This window comes from Moschus berezovskii, chromosome 15 (assembly GCF_049115385.1).
Source record: "Moschus berezovskii isolate FMDL1 chromosome 15, NW_MosBer_1.0, whole genome shotgun sequence".
Taxonomy (NCBI): domain Eukaryota; kingdom Metazoa; phylum Chordata; class Mammalia; order Artiodactyla; family Moschidae; genus Moschus; species Moschus berezovskii.
Window position 1 is genome coordinate 36,885,267 of NC_142474.1, and position 23,556 is coordinate 36,908,822.

The 23,556-nt window shown below is 44.8% G+C and overlaps 1 protein-coding gene and 1 non-coding gene across 2 annotated transcripts in view; both read right to left on the minus strand.

Moving 5' to 3' along the window:
* The window catches only part of CDS2 (CDP-diacylglycerol synthase 2), a 63,754-nt gene that overhangs the window by 7,605 nt on the left and 32,593 nt on the right, over positions 1-23,556 (minus strand). Inside the window, exons 2-7 of the mRNA XM_055431959.2 lie at positions 8,838-8,974; positions 7,454-7,550; positions 6,602-6,699; positions 4,435-4,574; positions 2,442-2,500; positions 1,720-1,802 (exon numbers count right to left, since the gene is read on the minus strand). Of these exons, the coding sequence (XP_055287934.1) occupies positions 1,720-1,802; positions 2,442-2,500; positions 4,435-4,574; positions 6,602-6,699; positions 7,454-7,550; positions 8,838-8,974 (614 nt within the window). The remainder of the gene's footprint in view (positions 1-1,719; positions 1,803-2,441; positions 2,501-4,434; positions 4,575-6,601; positions 6,700-7,453; positions 7,551-8,837; positions 8,975-23,556) is intronic.
* On the minus strand, positions 2,816-2,918 carry LOC129535653 (small nucleolar RNA U6-53/MBII-28). Its single transcript, XR_008681700.2, has one exon. It is a non-coding gene; the product is annotated as a small nucleolar RNA U6-53/MBII-28 (small nucleolar RNA).

The following is a 23,556-nucleotide window of genomic DNA, read 5'->3' on the forward strand; positions in this document are numbered from 1 at the left end:
ATGAGGGTGAAGGAGGAGAGTGAAAAAACCAGCTTAAAACTCAATTATTAACATTTAGATGAGCTAGTCTTTACATGTTCTAAGCTCTTTATATATTTTTACTAATTTATTCCTCAAGCAGTAGGTATTACAGCATCTTCAATCTGAGAACAGGAAATAAAGGCATGGTCTGGGATCTTAGCCACAGTACTTTAGTATCTCTGTTGTTGCTGTTCAGTGGCTAAGTCATGACTAACTCTTTGGGACTGCAACATGCTAGGCCTCCCTGTCCTTCACTATCTCCTGGAGTTTGCTCAAACTCATGTCCATTGAGTCGGTGATGCCATTCAACCATGTCATTCTCTGTCACCCCCTTCTCCTCCTATCCTCAATCTATCCCAGCATCAGGGTCTTTTCCAATGAGTTGGCTCTTCGCATCAAGTGGCTTCAGCATCATCCTTCCAATGAATACTCACAGTTAATTTCCTTTAGGAAATCTGGTTTGATCTCCTTGCTCTCCAAAGGATTCTCAAGAGTATTCTCCAGCACCACAGTTCGAAAGTTATCAATTCTTCAGTGCTCAGCCTTCTTCATGGTCCAACTCTCACATCCATACATGACTATTGGAAAAACTATAGCTTTGACTAGACAGACCTTTGTTGGCAAAGTGATGTCTCTGCTTATTAATATGCTATCTAGGTTCGTCATAGCTTTTCTTCCAAGAAACAAGTCTTTTAGTTTTATGGCTGCAGTCATGGTCTGCAGTGATTTTGAAGCCCCAAAAAATAAAGTCTGTCATTGTTTCCATTTTTTCTCCATCTATTTGCCATGAAGTGATGAGACCAGATGCCATGATCTTAGTTTTTTGAATACTGAGTTTTAAGCCAGCTTTTTCACCCTCCTCTTTCACCCTCATCAAGAGGCTCTACAAACTGGGATACGTCTTCACATTTTCACTAAAAGCCTAGCTTCTTCAGTCACCCTACTGATTTCTATCAATGGTGATAGATTTCTTGCTGAAATCATCGCATTTGCGGAATAAAATCTACTAAGTATATTATTCTTTTGACACATTGCCAGATTCTATTTGCTATGGTTTATTTAGAATGGTATAGCTATAATCATGAAAAAAAAATCAGTTTGTCATTCTTGTTTCTCCCTGTGTTTTTATTAACTTTAACACTAAGGTTTAGATAAGACTCGCCAAAACTAGAGAAAGCCTGTGTGCAGTCATAAGTAAATAAATAAATACTCAGCTGCTATCACTGGTCATTTTTTCCAGGTGTGGATTCTTATGGAATTTTCAAAGCTCTTTTATAATTATTGATCTGTTCAAGTTTTCTTCTTTGTGACTTTTACTCGGTGTCCTCTTGCCAGGAAATGATTTTTTTCTTCTAGATTTTCATATTTGTTGCCGTACAGTTGCACTGTCCTGGACTCTTTAAATATCCCTATACCTGTTGGTTTAGAACAGTGGTTCTCAAGGTGTAGGTCCTGACCAGCAGCATCAGCATCACCTGGGAATGTACTAGAAATGGAGTTCTCAGGCTTTACCCCATAGCTACTGAGGCAGAAAATCAAAAGTGGGACCCAGCAATCTGTGTTGTAACTAGGCCTGCAGGGGCCGCTGGTATGCTCAGGTGAGAACTGCCAGCTTAGCAATTGGGGTTTCTCAGTCCTCCTATACATAAGAACACCCATAAAATAAAAGGAAAAATGCCCCTCACTAACACCACTCACCAGATCATTCCTTCAAATAGGTTGTGGATAACAAGATGTGACTGTGTTACAACGATCAGTAATGTTACATGGGTCCAGCCAAACTGCAAAAGGAGATAAAAGGATAAATTTTGCCTATCAGTTTACCTTGAAAGGAACTTCAAATAATAGCTAATACCAAACAGAAAATTGTTGAGAAACAGGTAGGAAAGATATTTGCTTCTGTATCTGTCTTACTGGAAATGAAAAGCTACAGAACAGGCCTCGGGAAGAACTATGTTTCCCAGCTATAGTTCCCAACAAAAGGAGGGTGCACGTGGCCCACTAGTTAGTCCTTTTATGCCCCAAAAGCCTGGGTACTTCTTGTTTTCTTAGTAAGTATTTACTGAGAGATTAGGACACTCAGAGAGGGGGTGTTTTTAAGTTGAGGGAGCAATATAGCAGGTAGGATATCTATGGTCAATGTCTAAAGCTTCACCTAGAGCCTTACCTAGAGGCCACACTCAGATCCAGACGGGAGAGACTACTTAGGGTATGTAACAGTGATTAGGTCTAGGTGGATAAGAAGCCACCAAACTTCACAGGGGATGCCTCTTTCACCCTCCAGGTTTCAGATACACAAGAACAGACTACATTCCAAAGTTCTGATTTATCACAGAAAGGATGAGAGGCCTGTGGAGTTTCTGCAGAATTTCACTTATATCAAGAGTTTTGACACTGACACATTTTGACACTACCCTTACCATGTAGAACTGCAATCGATAATGCTTCTTGACCAGACTCAGCACAAACATGCAGAATCCTAGGTTGAGAAGGAAGGAAGAGAAAGGGCAAAATGAATCACATTCTGCATTTATCTTTGTCCTAGTCATTTCCTTTAGCTGTGTCATATGGTCCTTTGCTAATTTCCTGGTGACAGCTAACCAGGGCACAAATCCATTGCCCAAGGGAATAAAATCAGTTATTCAGATAGGCAGTCAGAAGAGAAAAATGACTACTTCAAGACAATCAAAGGAAGACAATATTTTAAAATTTTACAGATTACATTCAACTTAGGATACTGTTCACCAGATAGAAATGTTTTGATTCTAGAACAGGGGCTGATAATGGTCAGGTCAGCTGCCAGTATTTTGCTGTTGTTAAACTCACTGGCACCCAAAGCAGGCCAACACCGCCCTAGCTGGTAGCTCAGTTATTAGCATGGCAACTCATCATTGAGGTTAGCTACCTGTTTTTATAAACAAACTTTTATGAGAACACAGCCATAACTATTTGGTTACATGTTATCCAGGGTTTCTTTTGTGCTACAATAGCAGAACTAAGGAGCTGCAGTAGAGACTCCATAGCCCCCCAAACCTGTAATATTATTATCTGGACCTTAAGAAACCAATCTCTATCCTAAAGAACAGGTCTGGCAGAATGGGGATCCACATGGTATAAGGCCAAGGTAATCCTTGCATCTCTCTCCCACTGACCCACATAACTAAAACCTCTAGGAAGAAAACGGATCTTACCCACAAGTGTGCTGTGTCCTTCAAAAGTAGCCCTGCCCAGAAGAAGGCATATCACTGTTCTAGACCTCTGGCCTCCCTTAGTGGGGGTGCTTCCAGGCTCTGAGGCATGCTTTCTGACTACCCTCAACACATCAGACCTCTCAGCAATAGACTTCATATTCAGTAGCCAGGTATCATTCAGAGAGTCAAGTATCACTATCAAGTTGATGAAAAAATAGGTCAGACTGAAATTTAGGTCAGAGTCAGAACAAATTTCCCATATGCCTCAAACTGGTTTTCAGGGTAACCATGAAGAACATTAGCATTATTTGAACTTCTGTATTGGAGAAGGAAATGGTAACCCACTCCAGTACTCTTGCCTAGAAAATCCCATGGATGGAGGAGCCTGGTGGGCTGCAGTCCGTGGGGTCGCTAAGGGTCGGACACAACTGAGTGACTTCACTTTCACTTTCATAGTCTCAATTGAGTTTAGATTGACCAAACAGTTTACTGTTTGTCAAATTTCAATATAGCTTATCAAATCCTCATAGTAACTCTGCCATTTTAACTCTAGGTTACAGGAGAGCTAACTGAAACTCAAAGAGTAAGCTCCTGGCTCTTCTGGAGTCACAGGTCTTTTTAAACCCACATCAATAAAATTTCTAATGCACTGTAGTGTCCCTTTTTTAAAATTAATTTTTACTGGAATATAGTTGATTTACAACATCGTGCTAGTTTCAGGTGTCCAGCAAAGTGAATCAGTTATACACATACATATATCCACTTTTTAGATCCTTTTCCCATATAGGTCATTACAGAGTTCCCTGTGCTATACAGTAAGTTCTTATTAGTTATCTATTTTATATACAATAGTGTGTATATGTCAATGAAAAGTCCTTTTTTAAATACAAGTTTCTAGATGGTTTTTTTCTGGTCACACTGCAGAATCTCTGCCAACAAGAGAGGACACAATAATGCTACAGGGTCCTTCAACAGGGGCTGAAACACACAGACAGGTGGCACAAACTACAGCCCCAGCAACCACACAAGCCCCTCAGCCTCACTTCTCTTAGTAAAGAGCTACTACAGCTCATGTAAGGCAGAATCCTTAGTTCTGCTTCCCTGTGTGGTCAGAGTTGAGTCATCAAAACTTTACATGCACCAAGAAATGCCCCAACTCCAACTCAGCAAGATATGCAAAATCAAGACATACGCAACAACTGGCAAGCCACTTAACACGTACCTGTTAGATAGAGAGTAAAGGAAATGAATCGGTGGTATTTACTGAGAATCCGCAGAGGCTCCTCTCTCTGGACCAGAGTGAAGAAGTAATCCGTCACTGTTTCGCCATAGAAGAAATAATTTACACACAGCAGAAAGTACCTGTTAAGGAAGACAGATCACTGCCAAAGGGAGCACATGCGGCCCCTCCCTTACAGCAAGACTGTTAGGACCAGAGCCGCAGTCCACCCAACCCCTAGGAACCCCCCAGGCAGCTCAGAGCAGGACAAGCAGACCACAGATCCCTGTCCTCTGGTGACCCTGTAGGTGAGATATTTATCTAGAAATTTGTGGCTTTCATTCACTCTCCATTTATCACACACTTGGGACCCAGTTTCTGCCCCTTCTACAGCACTGCCAGGTCTAACAACACTCGATCTGGAAGCCAACCCCCAGAAAGGTACCTCATCCTGCCTCCTTGGCCTTACTTCCACTCTTCCCGATAGGAACTCTGCACGTCTATCAAAATGAAATTTCTCTGGCTTTCTGTCTGTCTGCTTGGTTCCTTCCTTCTCCCTGCCTGGAACATCCTCTTCACTTACCCACTTTATCGCTCAAATACCATTGTCTTCATAAAACCCTGCATGATCGAATGTGGTATCTGCCTCCCCTGCCTTTATTTCTATAGTGCGAAATATTTGCTCTTTTCACTAAGCAATTAATTATGCTTCATCTCAGACTGTCTTCCTCTCTGATGCCCGGCTCTGACACACAAATCTATCACTAGCATTAATTCTTCACTTGTTTATAACTTCTCTCCTCAACTAGAGGGAGCTCCAAAGAAGGAGAAGCCATGGTCCATATACATGTGCGGCTTCACTACTGTTTCTGTGTATGAGAATGGGCAACGCAACTCTAAACACTCAATAAATATCCAGACATCAAAGAAAGGGAAAAGCTTCTCTTATCTCGTCCATTTTTTTTTTTTAAATTGTGGAAGTTCAAGAATTCCCAAACAAGCTTTGTTTTCTGTTACATGAAAAACACTTCCTTTGAACAGTGACCACAGTCAGGGGTCAAACATCCTGAATATGTTAATAAAATTCATAACATTGCTTTCCAGCTATAGGAGACCCACAAGAGAAACCTACATCTTAACCCAGGGGGCAGGCACTGGCCCTGTGGCGACTGCAAGGCAGCTTATACTGCTGGGTGACAAGGAAGCATCTCTGAGAAGGATGTGTCCAGCCCAAATATGAGCATGTCAGTTCCCTTGGCCATAACCAAGTTGCTGGGGCCCAAAACACTACTCTCTGGCCTGCTAGGTTATGAAATCAATGCCCAAGACCCAGCACAGCAGAGTGAGAGGAGTCTGTGTCTGCCCTAAGTCTTCTCAGGACTACACAATGCTCTGTTCACACATCACCACCTCGGAAGAGTGTGGTCAATACAGCAAAGGGTTTCAGATCAGGAAGGTGTCTTGGACATCATCTGCACTACAGGTTTTGTTTTGGCTTCAAGACAGACAAGCCCAGAATTCTTTGGCAGTCCAATGGTTAGGACTTGCTCTCACTGGCTACGCCCAGGTTCAATCCCTAAGCAGGGAACTAAGATCCTACATGCCATATAACACAGCCAAAAAAAAAAAAACACCTAAGGACATCCAAGCCCTTTCTTAGGAGAAAGCAGAGCTCCTCTGGGGAGCCCAGATCCCCTGCATTCAGTCTCACTCCTGCCCACTGGCACCCAAGGAACCTCCAAAAAACTAGGACTCCAAAATCACAGGTTGAAAAGCACTGACTAGGTCTCTACTATCTATTTCAAGGATGAGGAAGCCAAGTTCCAGAAACAGCAACACCAGCGCTGACAACACCCAGATGACTGTTGTGGGATGCTGGGATACCAGAGCATGAAAAATGTACTGATCTAGAAAACAGGGGCCATTGTGCAGTCTAAGGAATCCAAATATTGATGCAAATATGGTCACAGATGCAGTTGGTCTGGATTCTTCTAAGGAAGAACCACTCCTTCCAAGCCAGCCATTCAGTCTGGCCTAGGCAATACTCTGGTCTCAAAGGTGCTGTGAAGGTCCACGGCCATCACCCCTCCCTCCAACCATGACTTTAACTACCTACCACAAAATGTTTGTCCACACCTGTTAAAGGTCTCTGTGGGGCTAGAGAGCTTACCAGCTGAGGGTTCTGAACCAGGGCAGGTCATAGGAGTGGTACACATTGTAGCCAATAGTGATAATTTCATGGAAACACTTAATCTGAACACACATCACCTGCAGGACACAAAAGAATTAAAACACTTGCTATCTCCTCAGTTCTTATGATCTGTGGAAACAGAAACCAACAGGTTATAGGCCTTCAAGAAAAACCACTATATTTAAGAACAATGTCAGACCTCCAGTGATTCTGCTCCCCTCCTTTCTCTCACATCACTCAACAGGGTTGGGAGGCCCTTTATGTCACACAGAGCAGATCCAATTTCTCACAATAAATATATGCTTCTGAAACTCTGATTAACTTTTTATTGTAGAATCCCCCAGGCCTCAATCTCTTCCACTTTTGACTCTGAATAAAACTACATACTTGAAAAGTCCCCAACTGCAGTGCTCAGTCGTCAGTTGTATAGTCATTTGATGCTGTCTACGACAATGGGATGACTCAGAGCAAAGTACTGTGGACCGGAATTTTGTATCAAAAGTCCTAAGCTTATGAGGGAGGCCCCAGGAAAACAAGAAACAAAATCAAGACTCACAAAGAATCATAGCCAGGTTCCCAGTTTGACCAAAGGGCTGAAGTACTAAAATCAAATTTTAAAGTGATCTTTAATCACCTACAACTGGCCCATGTCAATGGCCCTCCAGTTGGCTGCTGGAAGGTGAAAAATCATAGTTATTCTATGACGGATGCAGTCTGAGCAGCCAGGACCTCAAGTGATTCCCAGAACCAACCCAACACCTGGCACTTAAAATGACTAGACATGCAGGGAAAACTGAAGGTAAACTAAAATAGCAAGTAAATGGCACTTACAATCATCATTAAAACCATTGGTCCCAAGTAAATGATAATGAAGAAAAATGCAATCATCGCCAAAGTCAGGATGCCTCTCACCCACCAGTTCTTCCACCTAAGTTAGAGAGGAAGGGAAGGAGAAAACATGTTAGGAGCCCAAAAGAACTGAAGCACAAACTCAAGGGAGATGGTTCTTTCTGGGATAAGAGGGCTCTGAGGTCAATGCTTTCCAGGAGTATGTCTTTCACCTTGACAGAGGCAGTAGCTATATGCTGGAAGAAGCAGGTCACCTCACCTCATCAGAGCCATCACCTCATCTACACTAAACTCAGCAAGTGCTCAAGGCTTGCATAAAAATACACCCAACTTGTTTTTTAGTGACGGAATCAGGCAAAAATGCCAAGGGAAATGTAATGTCTGCCCGCCCTACCTTAAGTATCTATTTAGATGGCTTCTATGGGTGTCTCTGAGAAAAAACTATTAACATTTTTCCTGCAGCAGAATCCTACATTTCTCTGCTTCTGCATCACTATGGTAATACCAGTATCAAACACAGTGGTAATAATAGCTATCACACCTGGCACATATGCGCCTGGCACTTCTACAAGGACTTTCATGTGTGTTAACTGATTCAACCCTCAATACTACTAGCTTTTACAGATGAGGAAGGGGATGTACAGATGATACCCTGTGAGGTGCTTAAGCTGGGAATTGAATCCTGGGAGCCAATTTGGCTCCAGAACCCACGATCTTATTCACTGCACAATACAGCCTTTCAAAAGGACAAATGTGTGGGAGGCACACCCAGGCACACTTTTATATAATGTTTTGGGGTCTTATAGTTTGTCTGCCCACACAGCTGGTATTAGAAGGACTAGAATCTCAAGGGACCAAAATTTTAACCCTGAATTCACCAAAGTTGAGATGTTTCTTAATTCCTACAGGAGAATTTAAGGACTGTCCAAAAGAGACGTGTGGGGGAGAAGGAAAACTGAACTCTGAACTAGAAACTTAGGCTCCTCATTGGAAAGCAGCCTGCCTATTAGTCACAAACCACAAGGACCATTTATCTTCATGTGCTCTATCAGTGACTACTCCTATGCCCACGTATTCCTGCTCTTTGGACAGTACCTCCCAGCCAGCCTAGGGTACCCTTCAAGGGCCAGATCCACTCAGGCTGTGCTTGGAGTCACTGTACTCGATGTACTCGATGACACTCAATGGAGCCTTAAGCAGAGGCAGGGGAGACTATAACCAATGAACGTGGACAGGTCTGGGCCTCACACTTCAACAGATGTGGGCTCCTACTACAAGACTGTGGGCTCTCTAAGGGCTTCAGGTCTTCTATGACACTTGAGACCCAGAACCCTCAGCAAGCACTTGCATGATTAAGCCAAGCTACCTTGAAGACAAGTTGGAAAGGGCCCGGTTGAGAACCTCTGGGGTATCATCTGCAGAGGGTGGTAGGGTGACAGCTTCCACTCTGCTTTCACTGTCCGATGCCGTCTCTCCATCTACCTTTGCTTCTGACTCTGACTCCTGCACAGCAGAAAAACAGAAGAGGGAAAGATCAAAAGCGCTGAGTAGGATACTGGGTGTAGACATCCAAAAGGAACCATCTACCTTTGAAAAGGCCTCTCCACCAACACCTAAGTCACACAGGGAATAGCCTCTGCTCTGCCACAATACCACAATAAGCTGGAGCCACAGGACAACTAGTGGCTCTGGACAGGCTCTTTCAGGGGAAGCTGGGTGTGCAAGCTACTGCTCCCTGCAACAGAGCTCCCAAAAACCCTGTTACTTCCAGGCTTCACAAGACCACCACGTGAGACGGCCAGCCCCAGTCAGGTGCGGAAGCCCTATGGGACCACCAACTCTAGTCAACACTTCACCAGGACTGGTGTGTGCCACTGCCCTCTCCCTGCCACCAGGCCTGGGTGTCAGCAGACACTTTGATGTCACTCACAGAGTTGCCACCAGGTCACAGTCACGTAAGGAAATACCTGCAGGAACTCACCCTGCTCCCCAGTCTGTATGAAGGGACCAGAGCATGCCAGCAACAGGTCCTCCATCCAAAGTACCGAGCTTTTACTTCTTAGGGGAATTTAGAATAGATGCTGTGAGAAGAGGTGCAGGAGAAATAAATCACTTGGAATCAAAAGTCATGACACTACATTGTATGTGAGTAGCCCTTCACAATTTTGAGAGTATTTCCCGTACCTGTGAACATTTGAGCAGTTATGGAAGGAAGGAAAGGCAGACAGAAAGATCACTATTTATAAACGAAGAAACAGGGGCTCTGAGAAATTCAACAGTTGGCCCCAAATCTCCTATAACAGGTCTCTGACGTTAATGTGTTCATTCCACTACATTTCCTTTTATCTAAGCATCTCAGAATCCATTTTATTCTTCAGTTAAGTGATTCAGAACAAAGTAAACTGGTAATGGCAATAGGATGTTTCACCAAATCATCAAAGATTTCATTACATACATGAACAAACAAAAAGTTGTATCTTTTTTTTCAAATTGAACAATTTGAATTTCCTTCGTGACTAACAAATATATGAAATTGAGTGCCATTTCACACATTTCTTGGCCATTTTGATGTCTCCTTTTGTGACGTGCCTATCAAGTCACTGGTCAGTTTTCTACTGGGTTTCCTTGCTTTTTTTATGTATAGGAGTTTTTTAACATGTTCCAAATTTAAGTACTATGTATCACTAACATGTTCCCCCAGTACCCTCTAAACCCTACAACCCACCTCAGTCCTCCTCTCACCTACAATCAGACCTTTTCCCTCTCGCTCAGCACTGGCCACAATGGGAAGTTGATGGGAGATTTTTGTAATTGTCCGCTGTCCCAACTGACCATAAGGCCCCTAAAGACAAGATATCCTCATGCCTGGCACACAGATGCTGACAAATACATGGAAGATGGTGGAAAAAGAGAGAAATTTTTTCCAGCTATGGTAAAGCAGCCCCGCACTCACAGAGACAGCTATTTCTAAATTAACTTACAACTGAGATAACACCACAAAACAGAAGGCTTAACTACTACAGGATTGCTGACACAGAAACAGGGGGCTTTAGTAAAGAACTTAGGGAGTCATTCTGCTGTACAGCAGAAATAAACGTAACACTGTAAGTCAACTATACTTCAATTTCAACAAAACAAAACAAAACCGACCTTACGGAGGTGTCCTCATCAGTAGCACCTGAGGGAAAGAGCCACAGCTGCTGCTGATGAGGTCAAGGCTCCTTCCTCCACCAGGCTGAGCCAGTGGACAAGTCACCCAAGTGCTGTACTCCACTTCCTTACCTAATAAAAGGAGACCAGAAAGGACCCTCCTTATCTGTGTAAGCGTTCTCCAGAAAGATATAACCAGACACACACCCAGAGCTATGTCCTATTCCACTGCCCCACAAGGTTCTGAAATGCAGCAATGCCCCTAAGTGTAACTGGGATTCTCTCTCCAGTCACACTTAGTGAAGACAGAGGCATTCAGAACAGATTTCCATGCTATAGGCTAACATTATCATCCTTTTCCCATCAGCGACCATCAGGGATATGAGGTAACGAGGCTGTGGGATGATCTAGATCTGACGGCAAGGAATTGCAAAATGCAAGTACCAGGGCCCCACCAAGGCCTTTCACAGATGTTCTCCAGGAGTATGCAGAAGCCACAGGGACTGAGATGACAACAGCAGGCGAGCGGGTATGTATGTAGGTGCATATGCTTGTGAGCGGATGCCCGTGCATGTGTGTGCGCATGCGCGCGCGTGGACACACACACACACACACACACACACACACACACACGCACGCACGCACGCACGCACATACGCACGCACACTCTGCTGCTGCTGCTGCTAAGTCACTTCAGTCGTGTCCGACTCTGTGTGACCCCATAGACGGAAGCCCACCAGGCTCCCCTCTCCCTGGGATTCTCCAGGCAAGAACACTGGAGTGGGTTGCCATTTCCTTCTCCAATGTGTGAAAGTGGAAAGTGAAAAGTGAAAGTGAAGTCGCTCAGTCGTGTCCGACCCTTAGCGACCCCACGGACTGCAGCCTACCAGGCTCCTCCATCCATGGGATTTTCTAGGCAATAGTACTGGAGTGGCTTGCCATTGCCTTCTCCAGACCAGCTATTTTTAACTTATCCATCTTGTTGTCAAGGAAACTCACAAAGGCTGCTCGTTCCCCAAGCTAGGAAGGGCAGGAAGAAACCCGGGCAGAGCCCCTGCAGGGGAGAGGCACGGAGCTCTGGCTTGGTACTAAGTCTCTGGACCTTGCTGACCCTTTTACAAACGTCAGCCCAAATAATGCCGTGTCTGACTCCTCTCCTTCCTTACTAGGAAGAGGTGCAGTGAAGAGAGGTATCCGGAAGCACAAAGCAGTAAAAGGACATAGAGAAATGTCACAAAGACACAGTGACTGTTATTGTCAAGACATCAGGGGCCTGGGATGAACAACTAAGAAATGAAGTAAACTAAAGAAATAAGCCTGAAGGAGATTAACTTTCCAATTGTCACCTACCTTTAAGCAAGTAAGGGTTTCCCTGCTGGCTCAGATGGTAAGGCGTCTGTCTGTAATGTGGGAGACCCAGGTTCAATCCCTGAGTTGGGAAGATCCCCTGGAGAAGGAAATGGCAACCCACTCCAGTACCCTTGCCTGGAAAATCCCACGGACAGAGGAGCCTGGTAGGCTACAGTCCATGGGATCGCAAAGAGTCGGACACGACTGAGCGACTTCACTTTTAAAAGCAAGTAAGTAACACCAGGGTCCTGGGCCTCAGCCCAGGCCACTGAATAAGCATCCTCAGAGTCCTTAACTGGAGGTGTCCTTGGAGAAGGAGACAAACACCGACACAGATAACCTCTCTCCCATAAGCTGAAACAGAGTCAAAAAAGGCAGAAGGGCAAATCCCTGTGCAGGAGGAAAGGGCACAACCTGGGAAGACATGGCTCAGGGTGAGGTAAGTCAGCCAACTCTCAGGGCTCCAGGTGTGGCTGCCAAGAGAGCAGACGAAGGAACAGAAACCTTGGAGAACCTGGAAACCCTGCGCTGTTCTGGCTAATCCCTGTGTGGGGGCAGGGCCTTCCACTTGGGCTGCTTATGCCTCAGTGAGGAGGTGAATGCTGGCAGCAGCTCCTGTCGTGGACCCAGGAGGAGTCAAAAACCTGGAGCCCAAGTTTTTGCCCAGGAGAAAGTGGCACATGTGAGAACCAAGAATCAGAGATGTCAAGTGTTTCACTGGTTTGCTCTTCCAGGAGATGGAAAGACAGGCAGACGCCAAGAAAGATGTTCTGCAGGAGGCAGAGGCAGCCAGTCAATTCCCAGCTCTGGCATTCATTATACTCAGCACAGGCCTCCAGTCCCTGGTCTTCCTCCTGGGGAAAGCACCCCCTCCATCACATGGTTGCTGGAATGATCAAATGCAACACCAATGAAAGTCTATTAAAACTACAAAGGGACTGAAGAGCAACAGGGACCTGCTGAATTCCATCCTACCCCCACTCTCCAGCAGGCTGACCATGGCACACAGGACAGAAGCCCAAGAACCTTAAACACCCATCCCAGCCAACCTGGGCATCCTTCCCAAGAAGGGTGGAGAAAGAACAGTGCTTATCAGGTCTTGCTGGGGCCTGTGTGCTAATCAATTCTGTGAACTCAGCATCTGCCTGCCTTGCTTCCTCTTTCCTGTCTTCCATTCCAACAGGTGGCCCCAACTAAAAAATGATCCATTTCTCAAAGCTCCCATAAAGGTGGAAGTCTGAAACTCAGGCAGCAGTACCTACCAACACTTCCTGACATGGGATGTGTACAGCACAGTTCACTGAGGTGTGGAAGGAAACATTAGAACTTACTTCTATTTACCTCGTTCATCTTTTCTTTCCTGTGCCTGCGTTATGATGAACTTATCAAAACATGTATATAACTGAGGCTGTGCCAGATGGGGAACATGGTAAAAACATCACATACATGTCAGACACAGTGGTGGGTCAGTGACCCTGGGATTCTTGATTCCAACCACACTACGCAGGGCCTGGAACACAGTATGAACCCAAAGATTTATTGGACTAATAAGCTAATTAGTTCTTCTTAATCTACCATGGACCACGGTGTCTGGACGGCATTGAGCATATGACAAAATCAGCTCAGATTTCCAGCTCGTGTGCCAGGTCCAACAGGCCCCTGCCTCGGCAGCAACACTTGTAATAGAGCCAGACTAGTGCCCACTCTCATCCCCTCTCTCTGCTAGCTGAGGGTCTAAGGATCCAGCTCAGGAGCTCTGGGACCAGCACACGGTAGTGGGGAAAGTCTTCCTTGCTGCGGCAAGCTCAGCTCAGTTCCCAGGCATTCCCTCCTCCTCCCTTTCTGTGCAACCAAGGACCCAGATCAGAGGTTGAATAGAGTAGACCCTATCTCTCAGATTCTATCTCAATCGCCGCCCATCCTCCCTCAGTCCTGCAGCCATCTCCCAAGTGGGCTGTGGTGCTGGTGTAAACAGGAAACGAGAGCATTGCTTTAAAAGGAGAAGAAAAAAAGTTACCTCTGAGGCCTCCTTCCTTCTGGTTCACTTAGACTCTAAGGTAGAAACACTTAGGCGATATGATAAGACACATGGAGAGCCTTGGGTACCAAGGGTTCAGATAAGACCTGTCAACATTTTTAGAGGAACTAATGCATAAAAAGCTTCCCCTACCAGCCTTCCAGGTCCCTTCTACCTCCCACAACTGCCCAGACACCAATGAACCAGGGCTCAGATAGAAGTCTTTCTTCAAAAGAAGCAAGAGATGGCAATGAGGGAGGGCCAGGGAGCAGTAATAAGGGGAGGAGGGAGGTGCCTGTGCTCAAGGTCAGGCTTCCTGGCCTGAGAAGGGACCCGGCTTGGCCCAGTATAGAATCTGTAGGGCTCATTTTGACTGCTATAATCTAGGTAGGAAACCCAGGAGAGAACCCTAGCAGTTTAGAGCATACTAAGCTGCATTAAAATTTGTAAGTTTCATTTACTGAGTGTCTTCACACCTTACATAAACTATTTTTCCCACTGCTTTAGACAGAAATTATAAATCTTGTGTTGGAAGAAAATCATCAGGCTGAGCCTAATCTTTCTATTAAGTATCATGCCAGCCATCTTTTTTGTTTTTTGGATGTGCTGGGTCTCCACTGTAGTTCATAGGGGCTTCTCTGGTTGCAGCATGCTGGCTTAGTTGCTCCACAGCATGTGGGATCTCAGTTCCCCAACCAGCTGTTGAACCTGTGTCCCTTGCACTGGAAGGCAGATTCTTAACTACTGGACCACCAGGTAAGTCCCACCTGCCATCTTCTTAACCAAGCCATGTGGCCAGATACCAGGGCAATCAACTCCTCCACTGACACACACACCTCCAGGAAAGAAATTACCAGAGACAGGTTTATCCCTAATGAGTGTAGGAGACCTCTGTGTCCCTGTCACTGAAAAAAACCAAGTAAGCTTTCACCTGAGTTTCTATTGCAGGGGGAAAAAAGTGTATGTATGTGTGTGCATGGTGTTTGGAACAGCAAAGAAAATTTTTATAGCTTTTTCTAATGCTCACCTCATCTGACAAATTCAGTTGTCTGAACAAAGGATCAAAGGGGAGGAGCCCGGCTCTGAAAGTTTAGAATCACCCCCAAAATGTCCACAAAAGCCTCATATCAATAATGTGATCCACAGAAAATGCATTCAATTACTCCAGATGGACTGCTTCCTTAAAGTACCTCCATGGGTAACTGCTATCCACACCAAAGAGCTCCAGAGACAGGACATGGAAAGATGCACATGCAGAAGGTTAGGCTTTTAAAACCTAACTCTGCCCATTTTACCTCCAGACAATGCTTATTTCCATGGAGACACAGGGCTCTTTGCAGAGAACCTACCACTGCCAGTCTTGAGCCCAGAGAGGGTTCCTGTGGGAAGACAACGGTTCCCAGGAGAGCCACACTGGGAGCAGCCCACATGCTGCCATCCCCCATCCTGCCCCCTCCTCAGCACCTTGCTCCATTGATCTCCCCTCCCTCCCCTCTGTCCTCCAGCCTTCCCCTCACCCCAGGCCCTCATATTACATCAATTAAGCAGTCTCATCCAAAGAAAGCATTTTTTTCTCCACTTCACAGGTGAACCTTTGGGAAGAGTTTTGAACACTCCATCCCTTTCCCTTAACTGACTTTCACCCTTGACTGACCTTCAGTCCTCAAGCCACACCAAGCCACCTTCATCCCTGGGCATTCCCAGTCCTCTGCTGCCAGCACAGCCTTGCAGCAACTTTTGATGTTATTAGTGAGAAATATTTTTCCCTTGGCTTCCAAGCAGCACATCCTCCTGGTTTCCCACCTGCCTATCCAGCCAGGCCTTCTTTAGCCAGTTTCTCCGTGGCAGCTTCCTCTTCTTCAGCTTGCCCTTTAATTGAGGGGCTCCGAGAGGTTCCGTGCTGGGTGCTCCTCCTGTTCTACTACACACTCTCCCTGAGTAATCTCATTCACTCTGATGCCTCCAACAGCCTCTTCTTGAGCTTCAGACCCACATATCCAATCATACCTGATGTCCCCCTTTGGATGTCCCACAGATACCTAAAATTCTCTAGGTGCTCAAAACCAAATTCATTCCCTTTCCCCTGAATATTCAAGTGAAAAGGTGGCCAATCACCCTTTGTGCTTCCTCCCTCAGCTCCTGTCACCTAGTCTGTGATAACTACCTCTGAAACAGACTCTTAAGAGTCCCTTGGACTGCAAGGAGATCCAACCAGTCCATCCTAAAAGAAATCAGTCCTGTATATTCACTGGAAGGGCTGCTGCTGAAGCTGAAACTCCAATACTCTGGCCACCTGATGCAAAGAACTGATTCACTTGAAAAGACCCTGATGCTGGGAAAGACTGAAGGCAGGAGGAGATGGGGACGACAGAGGATGAGATGGGTGGATGGCATCACCGACTCAATGGACATGAATTTGAGTAAGCTCCAGGAGGTGGTGATGGACAGGGAGGCCTGGCGTGCTGCAGTCCATGGGATCGCAGAGTTGGATATGACTGAGCAACTGAATTGAACTGAAGCCGTTCCCACTGCCTCTGGAACTCCTAAGCCAACACTGTCCCCTCCAGGTAACTGCAACAGCCCAACTGGCCACCTTATCTCTAGCCCTGGGTCTACTCCTACCTCCACTCTACTCTTCACATTGCACCAGGAAGGTCTTCCTGGAAAGAAAACCTGACCGCATCACTCCTTGTCCAGTACTCCTCCTGGAGCTCCCTCAGGTAAACAGAAGTGATTCTTCCTCTTCTTGCCATCTAAAGGCTAGATCTCAACTTCTTAAATGATCTACAAGCCCCTTTGGGATCAGAGTCTTGTCTACCCTTCCAGCCTACTGTCTCTCAGCCATTCTGACCTACAGTCAGTTCCTAGAACAGGCTGTACTTTCTTACTTTAGGCTTTTTGCTCATTCTGCTCCATCCCAGAACAGTCTATGCAGATTGCCCTCTTCAGAAACTCATCTCTCCTCTGGCCAATTATAATTTACTTCAGATTTCAGCTAACAGATCTCCAAACCTTTCCCAGCTACCCTGTGTCCCAGTGGCCCCCGCCGTCCCTCAAGAATGCCCTCCACACTGTAGGGTCTCCTCCTGCAGACACAATCTCAGTGGGGAAAAGGGGGGTATGCTGATTTCCTCTCAATATCTGGCATGATGCGTATAGAGAAGACACTAAGTCGCATCACATGTGCCTAAGTAGCCACAGTCAATCATTCAGAGAGGATCCTGGGTTTACTAGACTTGCAGAGTTGGGCAACATGTAGCAATTCAACATCTTCCACGCTCTTAAAAGCATCGTATGAGGCATTATAGGGTTACAGTCCATTGTCCCACTGTTGAGCTCCTCTTCTTTCTTAGAACAGAAGCCCTGATTTTTAGCTGGGCTTAGAACCAAGAGTACATTTTCCAATTCTGGTCAATGAGATATTAACAGAAGTGCTGTGAGCAATTATACCTTTTTTCCTCCCTGCCGATTGACATGTGGAAAGGCTAGTTGGAGCTCCAGTAACCATCTTGGCCTATGAGGTGAAAACCATCTATTACCAATGTCTTAGCAACAAGATCAGAGAAGGCAATGGCACCCCACTCCAGTACTCTTGCCTGGAAAATCCCATGGACAGAGGAGCCTGGAAGGCTTCAGTCCATGGGGTCGCTGAAGGTTGGACACGACTGGGCGACTTCACTTTCACTTTTCTCTTTTTTTTTATAAACCATGAGCACCCTATCAAAAGACGGGAACTGCTTTTGTTAATTCATATATATATATACAACTGTATCACTCTGCTATACACATGAAACAAACACAACACTGTAAATGAAATATAGTACAAGATAAAAATAAGTAACAGACCTTTGGGGCTTTACACAGAGTTAGAGTTCCTATCAGAGGGATAACAGCACCACAGCCGTACTGAACCCTCATGAAGGAGGCACACGAATGACTGAATTACAAGAGTTATAGGAATGAGAGCTGCTCACTTCCCAGAAACTACAGCTCACAGAAAACCAACAAAGGCACGAGATACAGACCATTCACTTATGAATGTGTAAAACTCAAGAAGGTCCACATTATTCCTACAACATGTTGAAAGTGCTTCAGAATTCACACAATACTAATTTTCTTTCGGTTCTGGTTAAATTATATATACCAGTTTATAACAAACGGTAAAATCTGTAACTATGTTCAAAGTTTTAAAAGATTACTTAAGAACGGTTTCTTGTATTTCTATGCCACCTTTATAGTTCTGGTTTCTCATTTCTTAATTAGTAAATTCAGCGTGCAGATTCTATCCCCGGCTAATTTATACACTTCCAGAAGGAACGGCCTCTTAAATCCAGAGTGTTGAGGTGGGGAGCCCCCAACCACGTCAGATTCGTTTCACATATGATAATATGCTGCTGCTGCTGCTAAGTCACTTCAGTCGTGTCCGACTCTGTGTGACCCCATAGATGGATGCCCACCAGGCACCCCCGTCCCTGGGATTCTCTAAGCAAGAACACTGGAGTGGGTTGCCATTTCCTTCTCCAATGTGTGAAAGTGAAAAGTGAAAGTGAAGTCGCTCAGTCGTGTCCGACCCTTAGCGACCCCACGGACTGTAGCCTACCAGGCTGCTCCATCCATGGGATTTTCTAGGCAAGAGTACTGGAGTGGCTTGCCATTGCCTTCTCCGATATGATAATATACATGTTTCAATGCCATTCTCCCAAATCATCCCACCCTTGCCCTCTCCCACAGAGTCCAAAAGACTGTTCTATACATCTGTGTTTCTTTTGCTGTCTCGTATACAGGGTTATCGTTATCCTCTTGCTATATTCCATATATATGTGTTAATATACTGTATTGGTGTTTTTCTTTCTGGCTTACTTCACTCTGTATAATAGGCTCCATTCACTTTTCACTTTCACACATTGGAGAAGGAAATGCAACCCACTCCAGTGTTCTTGCCTGGAGAATACCAGGGACGGGGGAGCCTGGTGGGCAGCCGTCTATGGGGTTGAACAGAGTCGGACATGACTGAAGCGACTTAGCAACAGAAGCAGCAGTAAGCAACAAGATAAAAGGAGGAGACCATCAGGAAAAACTACCTACAGAGGACAACTATGTAGCAAGAACAAAGTTGTATGGATCCTGGACTGCTTATTACATGAGAAATAACGGCAATTCTATATTGGTAAACTACTGTTATTCTGGGTTTTCTGTCATTTGTGGCCAAATAAATAATAAGTGATACAGGGGATTAAAAAAAAAACCACAGGTATGTCTGAGAAAGAGGTGAGAAAAGTAAGAAGCAGCCTGCCTGAATACACGGCTTTCTAATCCAGACGGACACTGTTGGTTTAGGTCCCAACCTCCTCAAAACTGCTACTCCCATACATTAAACCAAGAGTTTGGATGACACAGAACAAACAGGTATTATCCTTTCTTCACCTTCCCCATTAAAGCCTCCCTCTGGAGTAAACACATCTGTCTACTAAAAGAACAAGCATACAACTCTAATCTAGGACCAGTCATCATCAGAAGACATTATTCAATTCAGGACAGAGACTCCCAGAGCTCGAAAAAACACCTGTTTCTTGGGAGGCTCTGCCCACAGTTCTGTTCTAATGATACCACTTGTTCTCCCCTGTCCTCCAGTCAGACACAAAAATCAGAAGCCCTGCTGGAATCCAACAGGTCCTCTTATCATCAGTTGAGGACTTCCCTGGTGGCTCAGACGGTAAAGCGTCTGCCTACAATGCGGGAGACCCAGGTTCAACCCCTGGGTCGGGAAGATCTCCTGGAGAAGGAAATGGTAACCCACTCCAGTATTCTTGCCTGGAAAATCCCATGGACGGAGAAGCCTGGTTGGCTGCAGGTCATGGGGTTGCAAAGAGTCGGACACGACTGAGCGACTTCACTTTCACTATCATCAGTTACCTAGTCAGGCATCTCTATCAGTATTTAAGAAAAAAATGAGTCCATCCTTACTGGGGGAGAAAGTAATTTTAAGTTTCTTCATTATTAGAACAAGGCTCATGCAAAGAAGAAAGTTTATCAAATATTACCAAGTGTTAATAAGATGGGAAATAAGTTAATGAAAAATAATAAGAGTTAAGTAAATAAAAAGAGTTAATAAGATGAGAAATATATTTACAATCTCAAAACTGGGCTCAAATGTACTCCCTAGACCTTAGGAAGAAAATGGAACCAGGACAAGCTACTGGGTTCCTCATCTGATGAACCCCTAAATCATAAATCAATATCCAGTACTTGCCTCAGTGTCACACATCTCCAACAGTTCCTGATACAAAGACTATTAGACAAAGTAAGTGGTTAAGAATCTGCTTTTGGAATGCAGGGATCACAGATTTCAACCCTGGTCAGGGAACTAAGTTCCCACATGTCTTGGGGCAACTAAGCCCATGCGCCACAACTAGGGAGTCTGTGCACCACAATGAAAGATTCTACATGACACAATTAAGACCCAACAGCCACATAAATATATTTTTTTTAAAAAAAAGGAAAAGTGTGTTTTTCACACCCCTTGTGGTTCAGCTGGTAAGAACCCGCCTATAACGTGGGAGACCTGGGTTCGATCCCTGGGTTGGGAAGATCCCTTGGAGAAGGGAAAGGCTACCCACTCCAGTATTCTGGCCTGGAGAATTCCATGGACTGTATAGTCCATGGGGTTGCAAAGAGTCGGACACAACTGAGCGACTTTCACTTTCTGTACAATGGGTACAAAGAAACTCACTAAACTATTCTCTTTTGTGTTTGAAAAGTTCCTTTAATACAAAGGTTTAAAAAAAAAAAAGAGTGCCTGGTTAGCTGAACTGCATGTGACTTTCAGATACCCCGAACCTCAGCAGAGAAAAACCACTGTGGCCTCAGTGTGATGTCCCAGACTCTGAGCACAAAAATGAATTTAAGATTTCTTAACATGAAGTAAACAAAACAGCCTCGAAGACACAAAACCAAATGCACATTCCAGTCTTCATCTTATGGTACCTCTTGGCAATATTAGATCTAGTTGAACACATCTTTCCTGAAACATTGTTCTCTTGGCTTGCATGATATATATTTTCCAGGTTCTCATTCTACCTGACTGACTGCTCTGAGTTCCTGTGCTATCTTCCCTCTACCTGTCCTCTAAATATTGGATTGGCTTTAGGCTCAATTCTGAATCCACTATATTCACTCCCTTAATTATTACCATCCAGCACCTTGGCTTTAATTACCAATTCCATGCTAATGACTCTGATGATTATATTACCAACCTCAACCTCTCCTCCAGCTCCAGACCCAACTGCTATATTTCCAACTACTTACTGACATCTCCACCAGAAAGTTCTCACAGACATCTCAAACATATCTAAGCAGAAGTACTAACATTGCCCACAAAACTCTTGATCTTCAAGTGCCTAGCTAGCCAGTTGATGGCACCACAATCTATATCTAGCATAAGCCGGAAACCTGGGTGCTTTGTGTGCTCAGTCGCTTCAGTCCTGTCCAACTCTTTGCAACCCTATGGGCCATAGCCCACCAGGCTCCTCTGCCCATGAGGAGAATACTCTGCCCAGACAAGAATACTAGAGTGGGTTGTCACCCCTCCTCCAGGGGATCTTCCTGACCCAGGGATTGAACTTGTGTCTCTTCCATCTCCTGCATTGGCAGGCAGGTTCTTTACAACTAGCACCACCCAGGAAAACCAGGAGTCACGCTTACTTTGCTTAATTCCTCTCTCATCTTTCCCCAAGTACTGGACGTGCAGTTGACTCCCTTCTAAAATCCACTCCCCTCCCCTTGCATGTTGTGCAGTTAGCCTGTGCAAAATAATTATTTTAATCCCATGTCCTTTTCCACAGTGACAAGTTCATGAACAGGCATTTTAACCCCAGTATAACTCAATGTGGCGGCGGGGGTGGGCAATAACTGTTCTGGAGTAAGCACTTGGCCTAAGATGGCACAATCAAATTAGAAATCTAGAATCCAATTATACGACTATGGGACAAGACACTTGAGCTCTCTTTCCCCCACCAGCCTGAGGAAAAAGGGAACAGGTGGAGAGGCAGAGCCCCAGACGCTAAGGCGCTGGCCTGCATCTTCATGGAAGCCTTCGGATGATGCCAACACCTGAAGGGTGCAGCAGTGTGAGAACAGAGGATGGTTTTAAAGCCAATGAATTGCATGAATTCATTCATTCATACAAAATGAATTTGCAGTAAATCAAACTGCAAATGATTCGGAGTCAAAAAACAATTCAAGTTTTGTCAGTTCTATGCCCAAAAATATATCTCAAATCTATCCTTTCTATCTTCACAGTCACTAGGCTCATACCAGGCTTCCCAGGTGGCGCAGTGGTAAAGAAGCTGCCTGCCAAAGCAGGAGACGTGGATTCTATTCCTGGCTTGGGAAAATCCCCTGGAGGATGAAATGGTAACCAACTCCAATATTCTTGCCTGGGAAATCCCATGGACAGAGGAGTCTGGTGGCCTACAGTCCATAGGGTTGCAAAGAGTTGGACACAACTGAGCACACACGCATGCATGCACGCAAGCTCATCCCACCCCCCCATCATCTCTCACCTGCAATGGTCTCCTAATAGCTCCTTTCACCATCCATTCTCCTCACAAATAACCAATGATCTTCCTAAAATATATATCAGTGCATTCAACTCCCCCATTTAAGACCCTTTAAAGACCTCTCACTACCTTAGCTTAACTTCCCAGCCTACCTCTCATATGTCTTTCCTATACCAGTGATTTCCAGGCAGGATGAACTCACAGCCTTTCTGCTGTCCCTGTATACACTGAACTAATTCCTGACTCAGAGCCTTCACATTAACTTTGGAATGTTCTCATTGCTCAATCAGCCCACCTTACTCAATCTTTATTTAATCTCCTCAAAGAGGGCTTCCCTGACAACCCTACTTAAAAAATGGCCCACCTCCATCTCCATCATTCTCTATCTCCTTAGAATGCTTTCTTTTTAAAAAAAAATTATTTTTATTTTGGTCACATGGCATGCAGGATCCTAGTTTCTGGACCAGGGATCAAACCTGTACCCCCTGCAGTGGAAGCAGAGAGTTTTAACCACTGGACCGCCAAGAAGACCCAGAATGCTTTCTTTTCTTTATAGCACTTACCAATGCCTGAAGTTTATTATCAATATCAACTTTGCAGACACTAGGGATATGTATCACTTCAACCCTTAATAAAACATTTTTCCTGAAGTAATATATATTCCTTAAAGATAACTGGGATACACACCTTTAGAATGCTCAGATTATCAAAATGCTGTGATATATTTCACACTAGTCTTTTTCTATAAATACATGTATTGTGGGGGGATAATAGCTGTAATCACACTGAACACCTAATTTCTGTTTTGCTTCCTAGTCACCTCTGTCATTAATGAGTTAAATAAAACCACTGACGGGAGACTGATAAAACATGCAAGTGGCACAAAGTTCAGAAAGACAGATAAACACTTAAAGATATCAATGTGGGACTTTCCTGGTAGGCCAGTGAGAATCCACTTGCCAATGCAGGGGACACAAGTATTGATTGATCCCTGGTCCGGAAAGATCCCA